The 21944-nt window shown below is 41.1% G+C and overlaps 1 protein-coding gene across 1 annotated transcript in view; it reads left to right on the top strand.

The window, feature by feature from the left end:
• LOC306919653 (hexokinase HKDC1-like) overlaps positions 1-18005 on the top strand; it is a gene marked incomplete at both ends in the record, with an annotated part of 24634 nt that extends 6629 nt beyond the window's left edge. Inside the window, 15 exons of the mRNA XM_079496209.1 lie at positions 963-1146; positions 1750-1905; positions 2571-2804; positions 5503-5644; positions 9134-9296; positions 10512-10654; positions 11350-11469; positions 12122-12217; positions 12367-12466; positions 13332-13381; positions 13774-13925; positions 14986-15141; positions 15606-15693; positions 16362-16507; positions 17867-18005. Of these exons, the coding sequence (XP_079352335.1) occupies positions 963-1146; positions 1750-1905; positions 2571-2804; positions 5503-5644; positions 9134-9296; positions 10512-10654; positions 11350-11469; positions 12122-12217; positions 12367-12466; positions 13332-13381; positions 13774-13925; positions 14986-15141; positions 15606-15693; positions 16362-16507; positions 17867-18005 (2069 nt within the window). The remainder of the gene's footprint in view (positions 1-962; positions 1147-1749; positions 1906-2570; positions 2805-5502; positions 5645-9133; positions 9297-10511; positions 10655-11349; positions 11470-12121; positions 12218-12366; positions 12467-13331; positions 13382-13773; positions 13926-14985; positions 15142-15605; positions 15694-16361; positions 16508-17866) is intronic.
• Between the last annotated feature and the right edge of the window lie 3939 nt (positions 18006-21944).

Here is a 21944-nt window from a genome sequence, read left to right as displayed (position 1 = left end):
TATAGGGCTGAAGTGGTAATGTATGTTTTGTAATAATCAAAGTAACTACAGTAGTAACTAAAGTTTTCAAATAAATGTAGTGGAGTAAACGTACAATATTTTCATCTGAGATGTAGTGGAGTAGAACTAAAACTATTGTAAATTGAAAATACTTAAAGGACAACTTTAGTTTTTTTCAACCAAGGTTCATGTTTTAGGTTGTTATTAGAAAAAGTAAAAGATGAGTGTTATTTTCTTTTTCATTTGCTGCTTTCTTTCGTTTTAGCGATTTTAGCTATTTTTGACAAGGGGGGCGGGGGCATTCGAACATGGGGCTAAATATGTATTTTTTTACAACATTTATAGTGATGCGTGCGTGCGTGCGTGCGTGCGTGCGTGCGTGCGTGCGTGCGTGCGTGCGTTTGACTATGTCTGAACCCCTAATTGCTCCTGATGTGCAGATTGGTGCCTTGCATGGTTTCCTCCGCCATCGGTGTATGAATGTGTGTGTGTGTGTGTGTGAATGAATGGGTGAATGTAATGCAAAATCTCTATAAAGCGATTTGAATGAAAGCGCTATACAGAGACATGCACATATAGACATCAAAGGGGGCTTCAGCCCCTGCCCTTTTACCCATCTGTAAAACAACTGCCCTCTCCACAGTCTCCAGACCACGAATGCATTTACTATATACGGTGAAAGAAATGCAAATGCCCCTTTAGGCAGCATTCAAGAGGATTGCCTTTTTCTTAAGTCTCCTGAACTTGAACGCAACATTTTGCATTGAACTAATTTGTTTCGGAATCCATGTCGTACACCGCATTTTCCAGTAGATAAAGAGTGCTGGGTTGCGGCCCGAAAATAGCAGATGTTTTTGTCCAAAAGTGCCCTCTTACGGGATTCAGCCCCTGCCTCTCTAACACTCTCTGCACGTCCCTGGCGCTATATATAAATGCACCATTTATCATTTGTTTGTCTTTAGGTACGGGTACCAATGCGTGCTACATGGAGGAGCTCCGTCACATTGAGCTGGTGGAGGGGGACGAGGGCAGGATGTGTGTGAACACAGAGTGGGGGGCGTTCGGAGACGACGGGGCGCTGAACGATTACATCACAGAGTTCGACAGGGAGATCGACGCAGCCTCCAGGAACCCTGGGAAACAACTGTAGTGTTTCATTTATCACTCAATTTAACAGCGTGACACGACACGTATCACGATATATGGTTGACGTTACGATACATGGACGATGTTGGTTCATTATGGCAATATGACACGATTCAACAATTTAAAATCAATACAGTAACTAACTATTTAGCAAAGAAAAAGTGTGAAACATGTGGATAGTGCCATTTTTTAAGGGAAAATGTTTGAATATGGATATAAATAAGTAAACATTGATTCTCTGGCAAATACATATATATGTATGAACACAGAGAATCCACACATTTATCGATAGACCAAGTGTAGCGATATTGAATGGAAAAAACAGGTACTTAGTATTGATACAATCGATTATTTGCATTGCAAAACGATATGATACGATACAAAGTCAATGTAGCTGTTTACATTTCCATATACTGTACTTCGATTCTTGAAATAAAAAGTCGATTTTTCGATTGTTACTTATCGTTACACCCCTATGCTCTATGACTTGCATACTAGTATAGCATTTCACTGCCAAATAATATCACAAATTCATTTTTTTGCAACACAATATATAAAGTAACTGTCGTTTTGTATTCCTGTCCGTTTCTCTGGTTTCTGTAGCTTTGAGAAGCTTGTCAGTGGCCTGTATATGGGGGAGCTGGTCAGGCTGGTTGTGCTGAAGATGGCCAAACTAGGACTGCTGTTTGATGGATATGTTTCTGACGCTCTGAGAACAAAGGGGAAAATAACCAACACACACATAGCAGCTGTGGAACAGTAAGATTTATATACAGTATCTGTCTGTCTGTCTGTCTGTCTGTCTGTCTGTCTGTCTGTCTATAGGAGAATATAAATTCCTACCTACCTACCTTCAGGAAGGAGATATGGGGCCCTATGTTCGCCAATGCCTTACCCCTTATGCCTAAATTATTTGCCTTTTTTGCCTACTTTGAAAAACATTTTTGAATAGTTCAAATAGCCAATCTACAAGCTCACAACGTGTCGATGTAGATCGGCTATTTGCACAATTTCAAAATGTTTTCAAAATAGTAGAAAATGGCAAAGTTTGTCCCTAAAGAAAAGTTTAGGGTTAAGGCCAAGGGGTAAGGCACTAGCGAAGATAGGGCCCATGGCCAGGTGTCCCAGCATACAATAAGGTCAGACTAAAGAGGTCCTTTGTCCACCAATCGACTTTGCGGTTTATCAGGGGTTTGGCCAGGGCTAATCTGGGCGGTGGACATTTCTCTTGTCTGCATGTCCTTATGTATGTAATCTTGTTTTGGTTCTTTGCACTGTCAAATGTGTGTAAGTGTTCTGCTGCATACATGGCTGCTGGGTTGCAAGACAGATTTCAGTGTGAACTGACAATAAAGTACTATATCATATCAATCATGAATTGTACTGTAGGCCATCTATCTGTCTTATGCGTTTGTCTTTCTCAGGTATAAAGATGGGCTCAGAAACACCAGAGATATTCTTCTGGACCTCGATTTGACGCCATCGTCCGACGACTGCGTGGCGGTGCAGCACGTCTGCACGGTAGTCTCCTTCAGGTCCTCAAATCTAGTCGCCGCTGGGCTGGCGGCCATTTTGACTCGGGTCAGACAGAACAGAAAGCTGAAGACCTTGAGGATCACAGTGGGGGTGGACGGAACCGTCTACAGGACACTTCCGCAGTAGGTGGTCTTCACAGAAACACCTCACATGCATCAGAACTCTCACAAAGAGGTCAACGCATGACGTATGGATCAGAGTAAAGAGAATGAGGTCAGGGCCTTGATTTTAAACTGATGTTTAACAATAAGTACAATAAGTACCAGAATCTTACGCCTAATAGGCGTGAACGCAAACATGGATGGAAATGGCGACAAATCGAATCATACATTTCCCCTATCGTAGCTACCTCTTCAATGAAATTGATTGATTGATTGATTGATTGATTGATTGAAGAATTTATTAACAGTTTGCAGAATTACAGTACATTTCAAGCACAAACTCAATACAAAGGCTGTTAACTGTGAGTGGACGACCCAATTAAGCATTACACTTGTTTCCAATAGGGTCCACCATGTTCAAATCATCAAAACATTTAGAGACGTACAAATAGACACTTCTATAGACAGAACAGGAATTCATCATAAAGGAGGTAAAAAGGGAAAAGAAACATATACAGTGAGGGAAAAAAGGGGATTCACGTTCAGCTCCGTTAATTTGTTTGTTTTCCTTGGAGGAGCTGCGTTGGGTCCCCAAGTCGGCTCCGTGGCCGTACCTTGAGTTGGCTGTGTGGCCGTGACCGTCTCTTGTGTTGTCCTTGTGTTGGGTCCCCAAGTCGGCTCCGCGGCCGTACCTTGAGTTGGCTGTGTGGCCGTGACCGTCTCTTGTGTTGTCCTTGCGTTGGGTCCCCAAGTCGGCTCAGTGGCCATACCTTGAGTTGGCTGTGTGGCCGCGACCGTCTCTTGTGTTGTCCTTGCGTTCGTGTTTGAGGGATTCCGATTTTACAGGGGCCAGTTTCGAATTGCAGCCGTCCGTAGGTGCCCTTTGAGAGCGGTTTTGAAGGAGTCAAGGGATTCGCATGTCTTAATGACAGTTGGTAGGGCGTTCCACATTTTGGTGGCATAGGAGCGAAAAGAATTTAGTCCCTTGTTTGTGCCGAATCTGGGTTGTACATGGTTCGTTGCACTCCCTCTGGTGTTGTGGGTGTGGACTTCGTTAACATTAAGGAAGTATCTAGACAGGTACATGGGTATCTTGGTGGTGTATCGAATCTTGTGGACCAGACCCATTGCAAGATGCTGTACTCTGTCGTCGACCCTAAGCCATTCCAGCCTGTCGAAGTGGGCAGGGGTGAGGTGGGTTCGGGGGGCGAGGTCAAGTAGGAGCCTGACCAGTTTGTTTTGGGAAGTCTGGAGCCTGGTTTTAAGGGCCTTTGAGGTGCTGTGGTACCAGGAGGTGCATGCATAGTCAAAGAATCCCTGTACAAGGGCTCCTGTTAAGGTCTTCAAGGTGTTTTTGTTGACCAGTGAGGAGATCCTGTAAAGGAATCTTGTTCTATGGTTGACCTTTTTGATTACGTTGGTGGCCATTTTATCACCGGAAAGATTAGCCTCCAGGATGGAACCTAGGTAGGTAATTTCATCTTTACGTGTGATAACATTGTCACCCACTCTAACCAAGAAGCCATTTGCCTTGCTGAGATTACTATTAGAGCCAAAGAGAATGGATTCAGTTTTTCCCAGGTGTAAAGATAGTTTGTTATCAGCGAGCCAGGTGCAGATTCTACCGAGTTCAGAGCTGATGGCCTTTTCAACCTGCAGTTTGTTCCTGTCCGAGACTAGCAGTGCCGAGTCATCTGCGAACAGGAACAAGTTGCAGTCACAAGCTGAAGTCATGTCGTTCAAATAGAGAAGGCATGTGTCAGTGGAGTGGGACGTTCTGAAGCCAGATTGGAACTCGTACATTAATTTATTAGTGGCAAGATACTTTTCAACCTGTTCATAGACTATTTTTTCCATCACTTTCGAGATGGAGCTAAGAATAGAAATAGGGCGGTAGTTGACGGGGTCTAATTTACTCCCTTTCTTGTGCAAGGGGGTTACTTTGGCCAGTTTGAAATCTTGGGGGACCTGTCCCTGTTTGATGGAGAGGTTTACTATGTGGGTGATGATTGGAGCTATAGAGATGGCTGAGTCTCTGAGAAATTTGGAGGGAATATTGTCATGGCCTGTGGCCTTGTGGGGTTGGAGGGCACTCAGTTTCTTAATTACCTCATCAGTTGTTACCATAACTAGTTTAAAATCGTCTTTACAAACACCTAGGTTTCTGTAGAAGGTTGTAATGTGCTCTACACCAAAGAGCCCAGAGTGGGGGGGCAGTTTGTTAACCAGAGTTGTTGCTATGTTTGTAAAGAAGATATTCAAGTAGTTGGCCATATCAAGGTTGTCAGTGATGAGAGTGTTGTCCGATTTGATGTTTATGTTTGAAAACCTGGTTTTTAGTTTCTGACCGCTGCCTAGTTGATTGTTTAGTAGCTTCCAGAGCTCACGAGGATTGTTTTTGTTTTCCTGTGCTTTATCATTGATGAAGTTACTTTTAGCTGATTTGATCATGGCAGTTACACTGTTTCTTAGCTTGATTCGTTGGGTATTTAGGTTGTTCAAACGAGCTTGGCGAACACTGTCGAAGCGCTTGGCTAGCTTTGACTTGCATTTTAGAAATTCAGAGCATTTTTTTACAATATATTACAATATGAGAGAACATGCATTAAGTTAGTAATACTGGACGTTATACTGTATAATATACTGTATAATACTGGACGTTATACTGTATAATATGGTGATAAAAATTGTACTAATGTGTAATAATAAATAATTTCAGGTATGCTAAACGTCTCCACAAGGTGGTGCGCCGGCTGGTTCCTGACTGTCACGTTCGGTTCGTTCTGTCAGAGAGCGGCAGCAGCAAGGGAGCTGCTGTGGTCACGGCTGTGGCCCAGAGACTGGCGTCACAGAGACAACAGGTTAGAGACTGGCGTCACAGAGACAACAGGTTAGAGACTGGCGTCACAGAGACAACAGGTTAGAGACTGGCGTCACAGAGACAACAGGTTAGAGACTGGCACCACAGAGACAGCAGGTTAGAGACTGGCGTCACAGAGACAACAGGTTAGAGACTGGCACCACAGAGACAGCAGGTTAGAGACTGGCGTCACAGAGACAACAGGTTAGAGACTGGCACCACAGAGACAGCAGGTTAGAGACTGGCGTCACAGAGACAACAGGTTAGAGACTGGCACCACAGAGACAGCAGGTTAGAGACTGGCGTCACAGAGACAACAGGTTAGAGACTGGCACCACAGAGACAGCAGGTTAGAGACTGGCACCACAGAGACAGCAGGTTAGAGACTGGCACCACAGAGACAGCAGGTTAGAGACTGGCACCACAGAGACAGCAGGTTAGAGACTGGTGTCACAGAGACAACAGGTTAGAGACTGGCGTCACAGAGACAGCAGGTTAGAGACTGGCGTCACAGAGACAACAGGTTAGAGACTGGCGTCACAGAGACAGCAGGTTAGAGACTGGCGTCACAGAGACAACAGGTTAGAGACTGGCGTCACAGAGACAACAGGTTAGAGACTGGCGTCACAGAGACAACAGGTTAGAGACTGGCGTCACAGAGACAGCAGGTTAGAGACTGGCGTCACAGAGACAGCAGGTTAGAGACTAGACTGGCGTCACAGAGACAGCAGGTTAGAGACTGGCGTCACAGAGACAGCAGGTTAGAGACTAGACTGGCGTCACAGAGACAACAGGTTAGAGACTGGCGTCACAGAGACAGCAGGTTAGAGACTGGCGTCACAGAGACAGCAGGTTAGAGACTAGACTGGCAACACAGAGACAGCAGGTTAGAGACTGGCGTCACAGAGACAACAGGTTAGAGACTGGTGTCACAGAGACAACAGGTTAGAGACTAGACTGGCAACACAGAGACAGCAGGTTAGAGACTAGACTGGCATCACAGAGACAGCAGGTTAGAGACTAGACTGGCATCACAGAGACAGCAGGTTAGAGACTAGACTGGCATCACAGAGACAGCAAGTTAGAGACTGGCGTCACAGAGACAGCAGGTTAGAGACTGGCATCACAGAAACAGCAGGTTAGAGACTGGCGTCACAGAGACAGCAGGTTAGAGACTGGCATCACAGAGACAACAGGTTAGAGACTAGACTGGCGTCACAGAGACAACAGGTTAGAGACTAGACTGGCATCACAGAGACAGCAGGTTAGAGACTAGACTGGCGTCACAGAGACAACAGGTTAGATACTGGCATCACAGAGACAGCAGGTTAGAGACTAGACTGGCATCACAGAGACAGCAGGTTAGAGACTAGACTGGCATCACAGAGACAGCAGGTTAGAGACTAGACTGGCGTCACAGAGACAGCAAGTTAGAGACTGGCGTCACAGAGACAACAGGTTAGAGACTGGCATCACAGAGACAGCAGGTTAGAGACTGGCGTCACAGAGACAGCAGGTTAGAGACTGGCATCACAGAGACAACAGGTTAGAGACTAGACTGGCGTCACAGAGACAACAGGTTAGAGACTAGACTGGCATCACAGAGACAGCAGGTTAGAGACTAGACTGGCGTCACAGAGACAACAGGTTAGAGACTAGACTGGCGTCACAGAGACAACAGGTTAGAGACTAGACTGGCGTAACAGAGACAACAGGTTAGAGACTAGACTGGCGTCACAGAGACAACAGGTTAGAGACTAGACTGGCATCACAGATACAGCAGGTTAGAGACTAGACTGGCGTCACAGAGACAACAGGTTAGAGACTAGACTGGCATCACAGAGACAGCAGGTTAGAGACTAGACTGGCATCACAGAGACAGCAGGTTAGAGACTAGACTGGCATCACAGAGACAGCAGGTTAGAGACTGGCGTCACAGAGACAACAGGTTAGAGACTGGTGTCACAGAGACAGCAGGTTAGAGACTAGACTGGCATCACAGAGACAGCAGGTTAGAGACTAGACTGGCATCACAGAGACAGCAGGTTAGAGACTAGACTGGCATCACAGAGACAGCAGGTTAGAGACTAGACTGGCATCACAGAGACAGCAGGTTAGAGACTGGCGTCACAGAGACAACAGGTTAGAGACTGGTGTCACAGAGACAGCAGGTTAGAGACTGGCGTCACAGAGACAACAGGTTAGAGACTAGACTGGCAACACAGAGACAGCAGGTTAGAGACTGGCACCACAGAGAGAGCAGGTTAGAGACTGGCACCACAGAGACAGCAGGTTAGAGACTGGCGTCACAGAGACAACAGGTTAGAGACTGGTGTCACAGAGACAACAGGTCAGAGACTGGCGTCACAGAGACAACAGGTTAGAGACTAGACTGGCATCACAGAGACAGCAGGTTAGAGACTAGACTGGCATCACAGAGACAGCAGGTTAGAGACTGGCGTCACAGAGACAGCAGATTAGAGACTGGCGTCACAGAGACAGCAGGTTAGAGACTGGTATCACAGAGACAGCAGGTTAGAGACTGGCATCACAGAGACAGCAGGTTAGAGACTGGCATCACATAGACAACAGGTTAGAGACTAGACTGGCATCACAGAGACAGCAGGTTAGAGACTAGACTGGCATCACAGAGACAGCAGGTTAGAGACTAGACTGGCATCACAGAGACAGCAGGTTAGAGACTGGCGTCACAGAGACAGCAGGTTAGAGACTGGCGTCACAGAGACAGCAGGTTAGAGACTGGCGTCACAGAGACAGCAGGTTAGAGACTGGCGTCACAGAGACAGCAGGTTAGAGACTGGCATCACAGAGACAGCAGGTTAGAGACTGGCGTCACAGAGACAGCATGGCTAGCTGGCTGTGGATTTCATGCACTATAGAGTGGGGGGGGGGGGGGGGGGGGGGTTCAACTGATTTTGACCCAGGGACCACCATCCTGACTAAGAGCAACCTGGGGACCACCACTATTGTGTTGAGTGGGCTGACCACCCGTCCCACATCTCACGGGACAGTCCTGCAGGGATCTCCATATATGGGCATAGAAGGGACAGATAAATTGTGGGACGATCGGTCAGACGTTCATCAAGATAAGTGGGGGAAACACATACTCGCTCAAAGAGATTCTGTGCATTTATAGATGGATAAAATAACTGATATATCTGGTAATTTATTGGATTTATGCTAAAATCTCATATCAGACCAGAGGTTTATTTGAAAGATTTATTTTTTTTATATGCAAATTGCACTGACTATTCTTAAGTCTATGCTAATAGTACTGATGATGTTTAAGGTGTATGCTAATGTAACACCCGGGATTCGAACTTGGGTCTCTTGCGTGAAAGTCCGATATCTTAACCACTAGACCAAATATATCCCTATGGATGGGAAGTCATCTGGCTGAGGCTGTGGGCCACTCTGCTGCACTAATACCATTGGCTTGTTGTGTTTTTATACCATTTTGTAACTTCAGGTGGACAAGACGCTGTCCTCCTTCAAACTGTCCCCAGAGCAGCTCGGATTGGTCAAGGCCAGCATGAGGGTGGGGTTAGAGGCGGGCTTAAAGAGTAACGACCCCTCCCCCTCGGCCTTAAAGATGCTGCCGTCGTTTGTGTTCCGGACCCCCGATGGCACAGGTTAGAGCCTCACAACGTGCCGCTTCGCACCGCGTTATGAGCTTGTAGATCTCTTAAACATTTGTTTATGGAATTTCTTTAATTTTTCTTTTTTTCATTGAGTTTTGTTTTCAATGAATGATTAGTTTTTTGTTGCTTTTTTTGTAAATGTTTTGAAAAAATATTTAAGACAACAAAAAGAAAAAACTCTTCTCTATGGAGAACAGCATTAGGTCATCTTAAAATCGTCTCATATAAGAATTGTGGTCCAAAAATAAACAGACTGTCTTGGCAATATTGACAGGGAGGTGTCTCTGTATCTCTATCTGTGTCAGTCACTCATATTTTGAGATGATATTTTCCAAAACATGTATAACATTACACGAAATATGTAACATAACTCATTATTCACCAAACGTAGTTGCAGCCTAATGTGTACCGGTACGTGACAGAAATAACAATCTACAAGCTCACAACGTGCTGCAGTGTGATCCTATGCCCTAGGATAGGTGGTGTAGCAAAACATTTGGAATAGATAATATCTTGTCCGTACAAGTTAATATCTCGTCCGTACAAGATATTATCTTGTCCGTACAAGATTTGATCTTGTCCGTACAAGATGTTATCTTGTCCGTACAAGATTTAATCTTGTCCGTACAAGATATTATCTTGTCCGTACAAGATAATAATTATCTTGTACGTACAAGATATTATCTTGTCCTTACAAGATAATATCTTGTACATACAAGATAAGATATTGTACGTACAAGATAATATCATGATAAGATAATATCTCGTCCGTACAAGATATTATCTTGTCCGTACATGATATTATCTTGTACGGACGAGATATTATCTTGTACGGACAAGATAATTTTTTTTTGAATGCATGGCCATTCAGGGGCTCCGTAGTATTCTATATTGGCCTATGCTTTATTTTTGCTACACTGCCTGTCTTCGGGCATTGTACTTTTGCTCAACACTCTTGTATGACGAAGTAGAGCATTAAATGATACAAAGTTGAAATTTGGAGGTGCAGGGCTTCTGCCTGCCAATGAAATGAACTAGGTTTATTTAGGAACAAACTAAATACAGCTGCTAATGTCACTGTAAGTGAGAGCTTCTTGTTGTGAGGGGAAAACTATGAGATGATATTTTCACTCTGTTCGTAACATTATGGGATGGATAAAATCAGCTGTGCTCTGAGGAGGTTGGTTCATGTTTTGTTTTTCCTAGAGCATGGTAAATACCTAGCCTTGGATCTGGGAGGAACCAATTTCAGAGTTCTGTTGGTGAAGATTCGTGGAAGTGGTTCTGTACAACTCTACAACAAGATCTACCCCATACCACTGGAGATCATGCAGGGCACAGGAGAGGAGGTGGAATTAAATGGACTTAATTAGAATTAGAATAGATTTTATGGACTTTATTTACAATTTAGTCAGTCGTTCTTCGATTTTTCAAAAATAGCAGATCTACAAGCTCGTAGCGCGCCACTCGGTGGCGCGCTATGAGCTTGTAGATCTGCTATTTTTCAATAGCTAAATCATAACATAATGCTAACACCAAAAGGGGTTCCCGCCCAAAATGAGTTAAATAGACTTAATTAGAATTAGAATAGATTTTATGGACTTTTTATGGACTTTATGCAATTTACAATTTAGACATTTAGCAGACACTTTTAGAACAACACATGGTATTACATCAAATACATAGAAATAGTCATCAAGGATCATAAGCAAGCTAAGAATCTAACATCCATCTAACAGTAGAACATCTGTACAATCATGAAACTATGAGTATACACCATGTGTGCTACAGTATGTCTAAATAAAATGCTATCTAAATGACATAAGTTTAGCCTTTGCATACACCTTTAAGGTGTACGAGGCTAGTGCAAGTTCTACGGCAAGCGCGCACCCAATTGAATTAACATTAAGTATTATTTTGTGAACTGATAACATTAGAGTAAATTATTATTTATTTTAGGTATTAGGAGTTTAACCTTAATGATAAAATTAAATTGGTTCATTGACAATTGTTTTGTTCCTCCCTCCCCCCTCTCCCTCTCTAGTTGTTTGATCACATAGTCCAGTGTATCAGTGACTTCCTGGACTACATGGGGATGAAGAATGCTCGTCTTCCTCTGGGTTTCACCTTCTCCTTCCCCTGTCAGCAGCAAGCCATTGACTCGGTACAGAGTCACAAGCTCCTGTTATATGTTAGAGTAAAGTGTGTGGAGTTTGAGTGCAATTAGTTTTAGGTTTAGCTTGTTTCTTGTATCTTCAGTTTCCTTACAATGTATATTGGCAGAGGCAAATGGTAAAGGTATGCAGCAATATTAATTTGCATGCATGACTTTCTTTTTTTTTTTAAAGAAAGGATTTCAAGGACAGACACAAGAAGACAGAAAGAAAAAACTGTACAAAACACACAAAAAACAAAAACATTACAAGAAAGGCATTTTTCAGATATTACAGATTCATATTTGAATTCCTCATACATTGACCATGGGCTGGAGGAAGAGAGCCCACTTTTCCCACTTTTTGTGAAACTTATCCTCTTAAGTAGTCTGAGTAGGAATGTTAGTTTTTCCATGACTTATATTTCCCCAGTAATGTCCATCCAATTGTCTTTGGTTGGTGGGACATGCATGACTGTCTTAATGGTCATTATGTTATTAAATAAATCTGTTCTTGATTGAACACACATATTAGCACTGGCAGAACACAGAGAACATACTCTGTAACTGTACTGTAACTTATTTGAAGGAAATTGTGAACATTGTCTAATGTTCTTCTAAAAATGATTAATGGTTAAATTAATGTTCATTGTTTGCTCTGCAGGGAACGTTAGTGAGCTGGACGAAAGGCTTCAAGGCCACAGACTGTGAAGGTCACGATGTGGTGGACATGCTGAGAGACGCCATCAAGAGACGCAATGTAAGTCACACACAACACTCCCAACACCATGGAGATGATGAGTGCAGCCAAGTACAAGGCTTATTTATTCAGATGCTGCCTCACCATACTGTCATCTAGGAATTGGACTTGATAGTCTGCATGCGTGCGTGCATGCTTTTCTCCAACAGGAGTTTGACTTGGACATCGTTGCGGTTGTAAATGACACAGTTGGAACCATGATGAGTTGTGCCTATGAAGACCCACAGTGTGAGATTGGACTTATAGCTGGTAAGCATAAAAAGCAATTTAACAAGTGCTAATCAGAGACAGCATGCACCAGAGTCAACAAACAGCAAGGTTGGTAACTATAGTCACAAAGTGTGCAAAGAAAACAATGTAGTGCTTCAAAGAAACTAGGATACCAGGTAAACATCGAACCTCTTTTCTAAACAATGTGCGTTCTAAATGACATTCTTACGGATGTTACAGTACATGTCTATCATTGTTATTTTCCTGTAGCCTATTTGTTAAGTAATTGACCTCTTATTTGCCTCCTCTCTTGGCCAGTTCAGGCTTGCAAAGACGCTTCCGTCTCAATATGTTTTTTTTACTGGTTAAATAAAGGTTAAAAAATCACACCCGTGTGAAGTGAGGGGCGCTAATATATTAAAGTCTAACTCGTGTTGATTAGGTGATGTAATGGTGATGTAAAACAAACGGTGCAAACACAAACATTAAACGCCATTAACAATAAAGAGACAATATGACGTAAATGACACATTATGACGTACATTTTCCCTTCATTGTCAATGCATTTACAAAACAAACATTGAACTAAAGACAAACATTAAACCTGTGTATAGGAGGGGCTACACCCGTGTGAACTGAGTGGTGTAAGGTCTTATATAGACTGATCAGCTGTGGTCTGACGTAATGTCTGACGTAATGAAATCACACCCGGATGAACTGGGTGACCGTAGCAACCATGCTCATTTTTCTGCACAGACAGACTAACAAAGCCAGTTGTAGGAGTGGTTTACACCACTCAAAAAAATATATGTGGTCAAGGAAAAATGAATCTAAATATCTGCATAGTAAACTAGCAACAACGTGGCTCTTCTCCAGAATGTGACTGCAGTGTTGTGTTCCACAGGCACGGGCAGTAATGTTTGTTACATGGAGGAGCTGAGGAACATTGAGAAGGTTGGCAGAAAGCCGGAGGGAGAGGAGAGGATGGAAGGAGGAGAGGAGAAGGTATTTTACTAGACAAAGTTGTTATTCACACACACTCTATTATGCGTTTAGGTCAAACTCAGGTTTGTTTTAACCATATCAATTACGTACATTCACAGTTTCACACACATTCACCACACAAGCTCTAATCATCTCTGCCTGCAGCCTGACAGACTATTCTATTCTGGTTCGATTACGTGCCGGCCGAGACAATCGCTGCTTGTCACTCCCCCTCTCTCTTTTTCTCTCTCTCTCTCTTTTCTCTCTCTATTCTGTCTCTCTCCACTGTATACCTGTCAAATAATGTCAACTAAAGCCCCCACCAAATAACATTAAAAAGGGATATTGCATTGTGCTCTCAGAAGGAAGGCTGTACAGAGGGAGAGAAGGGGAAGCAGAGGATGTGTGTCAACACAGAGTGGGGGAGTCTGGGAGAGGACGGCTGCCTTGGTGACATCATCACCCAGTACGACAGCCAGGTGGACCAGCAGTCGTTCAACCACGGCAAACAGAGGTTAGTGACATCATCACCCAGTATGACATCATCACACAGTACAAACAGAGGTTAGTTAGACTCTAACTAACTAACTCTAACTGTTAGAGCACTGGTTCCCAAACAGTGGGTCGGGACCCATTTGTGGGTCGCGGACACATTTTTATGGGTCCCTTTATTTTTGGTTTCCTATACATTTTAATTTTTTTCTTAAAGTTTTAATTAAAGTTTTAATTATTATTATTATTATTATTATTATTTAAAAACATTTTCAAAAAAACATTCCCAAGAAAAGCTACATTTTCCATGAATTAAAAACAAATTCAATGATTTCTTTCAGTCATTTCATGAAGAAATAACAATAATAATAAATTGGAAAACACACTAGTGAAAAGAGCCGATGTACAAGCTCACAACGCGGTGCAAAGCGATGTGTTGTGAGCTTGAAATTTCTCTTTTGGGTCACGGGCTAAAAGGTTTGGGACCCACAGAGATAGAGTCTCGCTGGAGCTGTATAGTATACCGTGAAACAGTGTTGATTCTGTCGACTACAAATGTTCGTCGACTACCTTTTTTACTGACCAAAACTAAATGAAAAACTAAGCCATGATGACCAAAACTATGACTAAATAGTAATACACTGACAATTTTGTCAACAAATAAAAACTAGACTGAAATGTTAGGGAGGGACAAAAAATGATCTCCAGTGGTATGGGGTAGATCTTGTTGTACAGAACCACTTCGAATCTCTGAAATTGGTTCCTCCCAGATCCAAGGCTAGGTATTTACCATGCTCTAGGAAAAACAAAACATGAACACAAGCTTGTAGATCAGATAGTATAAAATGATTAAATATGTCGGTATATGTTTAAGTTATGTTGTCATATCTGCCCTGTGCAATTTTTGAATATGAAGCCTAGAAAGCAAACGGAAATTATATTTGTATTCACATTTTCCAATGTTCAATATGCCAAAAAACTAAATAAAAAAAACTAAACTAAATTAAAACGTTAATCACAATTATTTGTATGATAATTAATTGTGTGTGTGTGTGTGTGTGTGCGTGTGTGCGTGTGTGCAGGTTTGAGAAGCTGACCAGTGGTCTGTATCTAGGAGAGGTGGTCCGGCAGGTCCTTTTAGATCTGACCAGGAGGGGCTTACTGTTCAGAGGACACGTCACCGAGCCTTTGAAAACACCTGGGATATTCCACACAAAGTACCTGTCGCAAATCGAGAGGTAAGAGACGAGCTTTTAGTGTTTTTTTGACAGCAGTGACCATGGAGAATTGGACATTCTGAGTTGTTCTGTTGTGGTTATGTTAAAACCGGTGAAATGGAAATTGAGTTGTCGTTTTTTTTACACTTTAAGAGCATATCCCAAACGTTTTGTGTATTTTTCTGCCAAAAGAGTCTGATCTTAATTACTTCTATAATTAATGTGATTGACAGGCACACGTCAATCCCTTTTTCAATTAGAGCTATGATTCCTCACCTATGCTAGACACCAGAGGGCAGTGCTACTCTGTATAATTCAGATTCAACAATCGCAGAAGCAGCTTTATGTGGCTAAACAAACATTTTTAAACATTTATGTTTCATAACAAAAAGCTATTTCAGCTGCTCTTTAAGCCTGTCCCGCTACCAGCAGTACTGTATCTGTGTGTGTGTCTATAAAGTAATTATATTTCTGTCTCCCTCTAGTGACCACCTGGCTCTACATCAGGTCAGATCCATCCTGCAAAAACTGGGACTGGACAGCACTTGTGATGACAGTATCATAGTCAAAGAAGTAGGATTCATTAATTTATGCTAACCAGTGTGACAATATTTTCCATGATCCTTTTAATCAAAATGTTACTATAAAAAAAATTGCTACTGTTGTTATTATGAATTATTTGCTTATATTTGTTTAAAAGAATGCTTTATATTCAAAATAAACATATCTATCAATCAATCAATCAATCAAAAACTGTCATATAATCATCACTGTAATCATCTTAAATGAGGGTAAGTGAAGTACGATATTCTGATAGTAATAATTTCTATAACAGGGGTCTCTCTGTCTCTCCAGCTCTTTAATAAACAGAAGATACATTTTCAGGTAGGTGACCTAATGTCAGCCAATCAGGAGAGACTAGCCATTTATTAGCTTAATTTTTGATAGTGTTCCAGTTCCAATTTTGTCTGCTCATTTCTTTGTCATCACTTACAATTCCACTTGTTTATTCTGTATCCTGACTGCGTTCTCTATCCTGATTGGATCAAATTGGTATTCCGACCTGAAAATGCATTTTCTGTTTAATAAAAGGCTGGTTACTATTAACTAAGTTACTATTGCAATGAGTACTATCACAATATAGAGCTTTTTAACACTTATGTTAACCAAAGACAATCACTTACCCTACCTTCTAATCAATGTTATAGTATAATTACATTTGTTTTTATTTTGCCATACAGGTGTGTGGGGCTGTGTCTCGTCGTGCAGCCCAGCTGTGTGGGGCAGGAATGGCGGCTGTGGTCGATAAGATCAGAGAGAACCGATCGTTGGACCATCTGGACGTCACTGTGGGCGTTGATGGAACACTGTACAAGCTGCACCCACAGTGAGTCTAACAACAACAAGAAACAATAGCTTTCAGTAATCCCGGTTCTCCATACATCTGAACCATCGTTGGTGCTTTGCGCTCCTGCGTCTTTCTTGAGTACATCCACATATGTTAATGTGGGACGTCCTCGTGACCGGTGCCCGTGTGTTGGTTCCCACAGCACTGACTTTCTGTCTGGAAGCTCTTGGTGTCTTTGGCAGTGTCCTGCTATAGTCCCATTCTCCTGGCTGCTATTTTCTGGCTCACCCGTAATTGGCATTCCATCAAACAGATTCTTATTGGTAACATTTGTACTCTGCTGATGTTAAATACCGCATGCAACATTCTGGTGTAGCACCCATCTAGAGACTTGAATGAGACTTGATGAAGTTATTCAGCTGAGAAAATTGCTTTGATTTGAATTTGATCAACACTTTATTTTAATAAATTGTTTTACATTACTCTGAGACGTCTGAATCAGGAAAGGCCAAACTAAATGCTAGTCCCACTGAGATTCCCCGACAGTGTGGGGAGTCTGGGGACGGAGTTGGCTGAGTGAGAACATGGCCAGCCTCATCATCATTCTGTAAACAATGCTCTGTGTTTTAGTTCCTTTGTGCCTGGATAAACTCCATTATCTCCTCATGAATCTTTCTAAACCATCCACAGCAACTGTGTTTGGCAGCCGAGTTCTGTCTATGTTGGCATGGTTAGACTAGCGTGTAATGTCACATGGTAGTTCAGAATGCACTGGCACTTTAGCTTGCATTTAATTGAGTGATCAGCTGCTGTGGTATTTTGTTTTATCGTCACTCTGACGAAAGCCTTTGGCCACAATGTTATATTTGACAAATTGGCACAATGGTACGTTGGGTCTCTCTGCAGTTGATGACAGCCTGGACTATAGGTTCAGTTTGACTTGATCTGCACCTACTCTACAACAAACAATAAGGTGTTCCTTATAGTAGAGAAACATTATCAGCTTATCACCCGCTCTGTCCTTCTAGGATTCCCTTTTCCAGGGAAAATTCTAAACTGGGTATGTGATAAAAAATTATGTATAACTAAAAGTTGGAGTATTTGAGAGGCTATGTGCGTTATGCGGAAATGCCTACTGAATGGCAAAAAAACAGCTTTCTGTCCTTGACAGCCCATACATCTCTCTACATCCAAACAGAAAAGTCCTATCTGATTGCATTAAACGATGTTGAACTCACTTTGCTACTCATTTTATGCACGTGGACATTTATTTTCTGTTTTACAAAAGAACTGTAAAGATGTGTAGAGAAATGTTACCGAACAGATGCTGATAGCAACGATCACTATAGGAATATAGAGCTTTAAACTAAAAAACACTTCTTCTTTTTGCTCCTCCAGTTTCTCCAGAGTCCTCCAGGAAACAGTCAGGACATTGGCTCCTCAGTGTCATGTGACTTTCGTCCTATCAGAGGAGGGCAGTGGGAAAGGTGCGGCCCTCATCACTGCTGTGGCCACACAGGAGCAGCTGGACATGTAACTATGTGGAACTAAAAGGATGTATTAGTTATATGGTTGTTTATTATCTTCCCTGCATAAGGTGCACACGTTTTCAATGCAATAGGACAGTGGCTTTCAACTCTTGTCATATCAAGGCCCATTATTTATTCGGCATTTGAGCCACGGACCACCATTTGATGAGATTTTGCCTCTCAGACCCAAAACTTAGAATATGTTGTTGTCGTTGGATAACATTTTGTCCACAAATCCATGCTGTATTAATGTTGGTACATTAGGAGAGATAACGGACAAATGTTAATCAAAATTACAATTCTTCGACATTCTCAAATTGTGTGTACACTTCTTATAAATTGAGTAATGCAGATGTTTAAACCATTTGGTTTCATTTTACGCTCTCAAGAGGGTCTATTTGGTTACCAACTCTCCATCATTTAGCTGGGGACCACCTGAAACCCCCTCAAGGACTGGTGGTCCCCGGACCACTGGCTGAAATCCACTGGTAATAGGAGCGTGTTGAAATGAAACAGTATACTGTCAATAGACGTAAAAACTGCTGCTAAAAGCTTTCCTGCCAAGGGATGAATGGTTGACCTCAAGAAGAGAGCTGGACTGCTGCACTCCTGTAGAAGAGGCCATTTTTTAACCACGCCCAACCTGAAGTCCACATTTGCTATTTTTATTTTGTATTTAAATTGTTCTGATATTTTTGCATAAGTGGTTAATATACGATCCAGGGTGGGTCTTACATAGTAGCAGTAATAGAAGAGTAGTAGTGATATGTTAAACCCTAATTTATATTATATGCCATAGTACAATTTTCAAGCTATAACAGCGTGTTAGCAAACGACACCGACATGGTGGAAAATTAAAGGTAGGGTAAGTGATATTGTTTGGTTAAAGCAACGTTTTTTGTTAAAAGCTTAAATGATTTCTAAAACACTATGAATCACTATATTCTGATGCTAATCATTGCTATAGTGTTTGTTCAGTAACAGGGGTCTCCCTTTCTCTCCAGCTCTTTAATAATCACAAAATACATTTTCAGGTAAGTGATACAATTTCAGCCAATCAGGAGAAAGTAGCCATTTATCAGCTTAATTTGTATAGTGTTCCAGTTCCAATTGTGTGTGCTCATTTCTGTGTGTCATCACTTACAATTCCACAATATCCTGACTGAGTTTTCTATCCTGATTGGATAAAATTGGTATCCAGACCTGAAAATGCATTTTCTGTTCAATAAATAACTGGAGATACATGGAGGCTCCTGTTACTGAACACTCTGACTATTAATATCACTATAGAGCTTTTTTTTAACACTTATTTTAACCAATGAAAATCACTTACACTACCTTTAAGCTTAAGGCGTCGCCACTCACCATGTGACCATGCCGTATGACAATTTATTTATATATATATATGTATGTATATATATTTTTCCTGCCAAGGGAAGTTCCCGCATAACTTCAGGGTATGATGACGATGTCACGTGTGTACCCTCTATATTGAGCATCCCACAACTTGTATTATCAGCTCCAATCGTGACAGTGTGATTGTGTTTCGTACTGTACTGATTCTCTTTATACACCAATACAGATAGGAATCCGAAATAGGCTCTTCCATTTTAATATTTTCTATGCATTCCATTCTGACTGTACCAAAAAATATAAGTCAAGTAAGTCAAGTCACTCAAAATTTAAAAAAGTGAAAAAGTGACTTATTAATGCAGTTTAATTAAATTTGTTTATTCTAATAGGCCTGTGGAACTCATCCATAAAATGTCTGTAAATTAATGCTTGGTAGTGTGCAGTGCAGCAAATGCTTATTTGTGTGTATACTCAATGAATGTGTATGTGTGTGTCATTTGAAAATATGGCTGTGCATGTGTACCAAATGAAAACACGTTTTCAGTTTTGTGTGTGCAGTTTTGAGAAAGCCGTTATTGTTTTGAGAAACGTGTGTTAACAATCGTGGAAAAACTGTAATGACTTGGAGTGTTTCTGCAGAATATTCCTGAATGCATATCACCGGTATGTGCATGTTGTGTATTCACTGTATTGGATAAATGGGGAGAGTGAGAGAATGTCTGTGTTGCTGTGTGGGTGTGCTATAATTTTAAAGTATTTATTTTTGTTTGTGCGTGTGCGTCATTTTGTGTATACAGCATAGACTGGACAGTATTGTGCTTCTCTTTGTGTCATCACTCATCACACTATCTGAGCACTGATAAAAAGATGGAGGAGTTTAGGAATCCTGCTGACTGAATACCCCAACAAGGAACACAACCAGTGATTGTTCTGTGTTGTTCTAATCTGGACAGTGGTCGGAAAAAGTATTCACAATGTTAAGTATCAATACTGCAATATAGAAATACAATGTTAAGTAAAAGTAACAGGAATTCGAAATGTACTTGAGTAAAAGTACAAAAGTATTGGCATCAAAATGTACTTAAAGTACCAAAAGTAAAAGTACTCATTCCGAATCCTTTGAAAATAGCAGATCTCACATGCGTCGCATCGGCTATTCTTTATGGCCAAAATGTATGTAGTGGTTAATGTATGTTTTGTTAATAATCTAAATCTACAAAGTAACTATAGTAACCAAAGTTTTAAAATAATTGTAGTGGAGTAAAAGTACAATATTTGCCTCTGAGTGAGATGTAGTAAAAGTACTGGAAATCGGAAATACTCAAGTAAAGTACAAATACCTCAAAATTGTACAGTAGGCTACTTAAGTAAATGTACTTATAGTTACTTTCCACCACTCGTTCTGGATTCTCTGCCTGTCTGTCCTTGTGATCGTACTCTGTCCAACTGTCTGTCTGGAACGACTGGAAGCTAAGGACTGGATTGATAGCTGATTGTCCATCTCGTGTAGCCTATTGCTATACATTTTCTTTCTTTGTGAGTGGTTTGCTCCTTGCTTTAGCGTAGTAGACTGAGGGTTAACCCTGGCTGTATTTCTTCAGAGAAAACACCAGATGTCGCCAAATGCTAATTCAATTTGTTTCATGGCTGCCACTACTCCTCGCTTCAAGGCAACATTTCACCATCTCGTCTCATCAAGGTCAAGTTATTCCACCAAAGCGATTTTGAGGTAAAATAGAGACGATTTTATTATTATTATTAGTTTTATTTTATTTTATTTTTTAATTCCTGAAAAGGTTGTAAACGCAATGTAATGAAATAATTGAAATTGTACCCTTTCCACTTAGGCCTACATTTGGTATATCAATAGGAAGAGCTTACGATAAATAATCCACTTAATTGTTATCCACTTAAATGGTATGGAAATAAACCAAATGTATTTATTAAAGTACAGTTTTACAATGTTAATTAATGTATTTCAATATAAATCACTCCTAATAATGACTTTACCTCCTGAGACTACGAATTCACTTCAGACATTACATAATTTTATGAAAGATATGTTATATGAATTATGAGAAGTACTTAACTTAAGTAGCCAATTCAACACAAATAAACTTATTTTTACTCCTGAATGTTGAATTAAAGTGATATTTCACTTACAAAAAAAGTTTTGGTCATTTTATTGTCTACTCATGGCTTATGTGAACACCACAGACAAGTTGCTTGATTCAGTATTTAGATATTTGATATTCGTTTTAGCTGCCCTGCACCCTTCCTATACAAACCCATTGTAACTTCAAACTCTATTTTAACCATGACAGATTCATCGAAAACGTGCCTTTTCATTTTTCTGTTTTCAAAATTTTATTTTTTATTCTTTAGTCTCCTCCGTCGCGCAGAAAAGTCTGCCACATTTTCCAAAACAATTATTAATTATTATTATTAAAATTAAATTAAAACCACGGTATGTAGTTACTTTCTAGATTTTGATTATTATTACAAAACGTACATTAACCACTTCAGCCCTATATACATTTTGGCCATTTGAGAATATTGTGATTGTAAGTTAGATATTCTATTTTCAAAAGATT

This window comes from Electrona antarctica (assembly GCF_951216825.1).
Source record: "Electrona antarctica genome assembly, chromosome: 3".
Classification (NCBI taxonomy): domain Eukaryota; kingdom Metazoa; phylum Chordata; class Actinopteri; order Myctophiformes; family Myctophidae; genus Electrona; species Electrona antarctica.
This window is presented reverse-complemented; position numbering and strand designations above follow the sequence as displayed.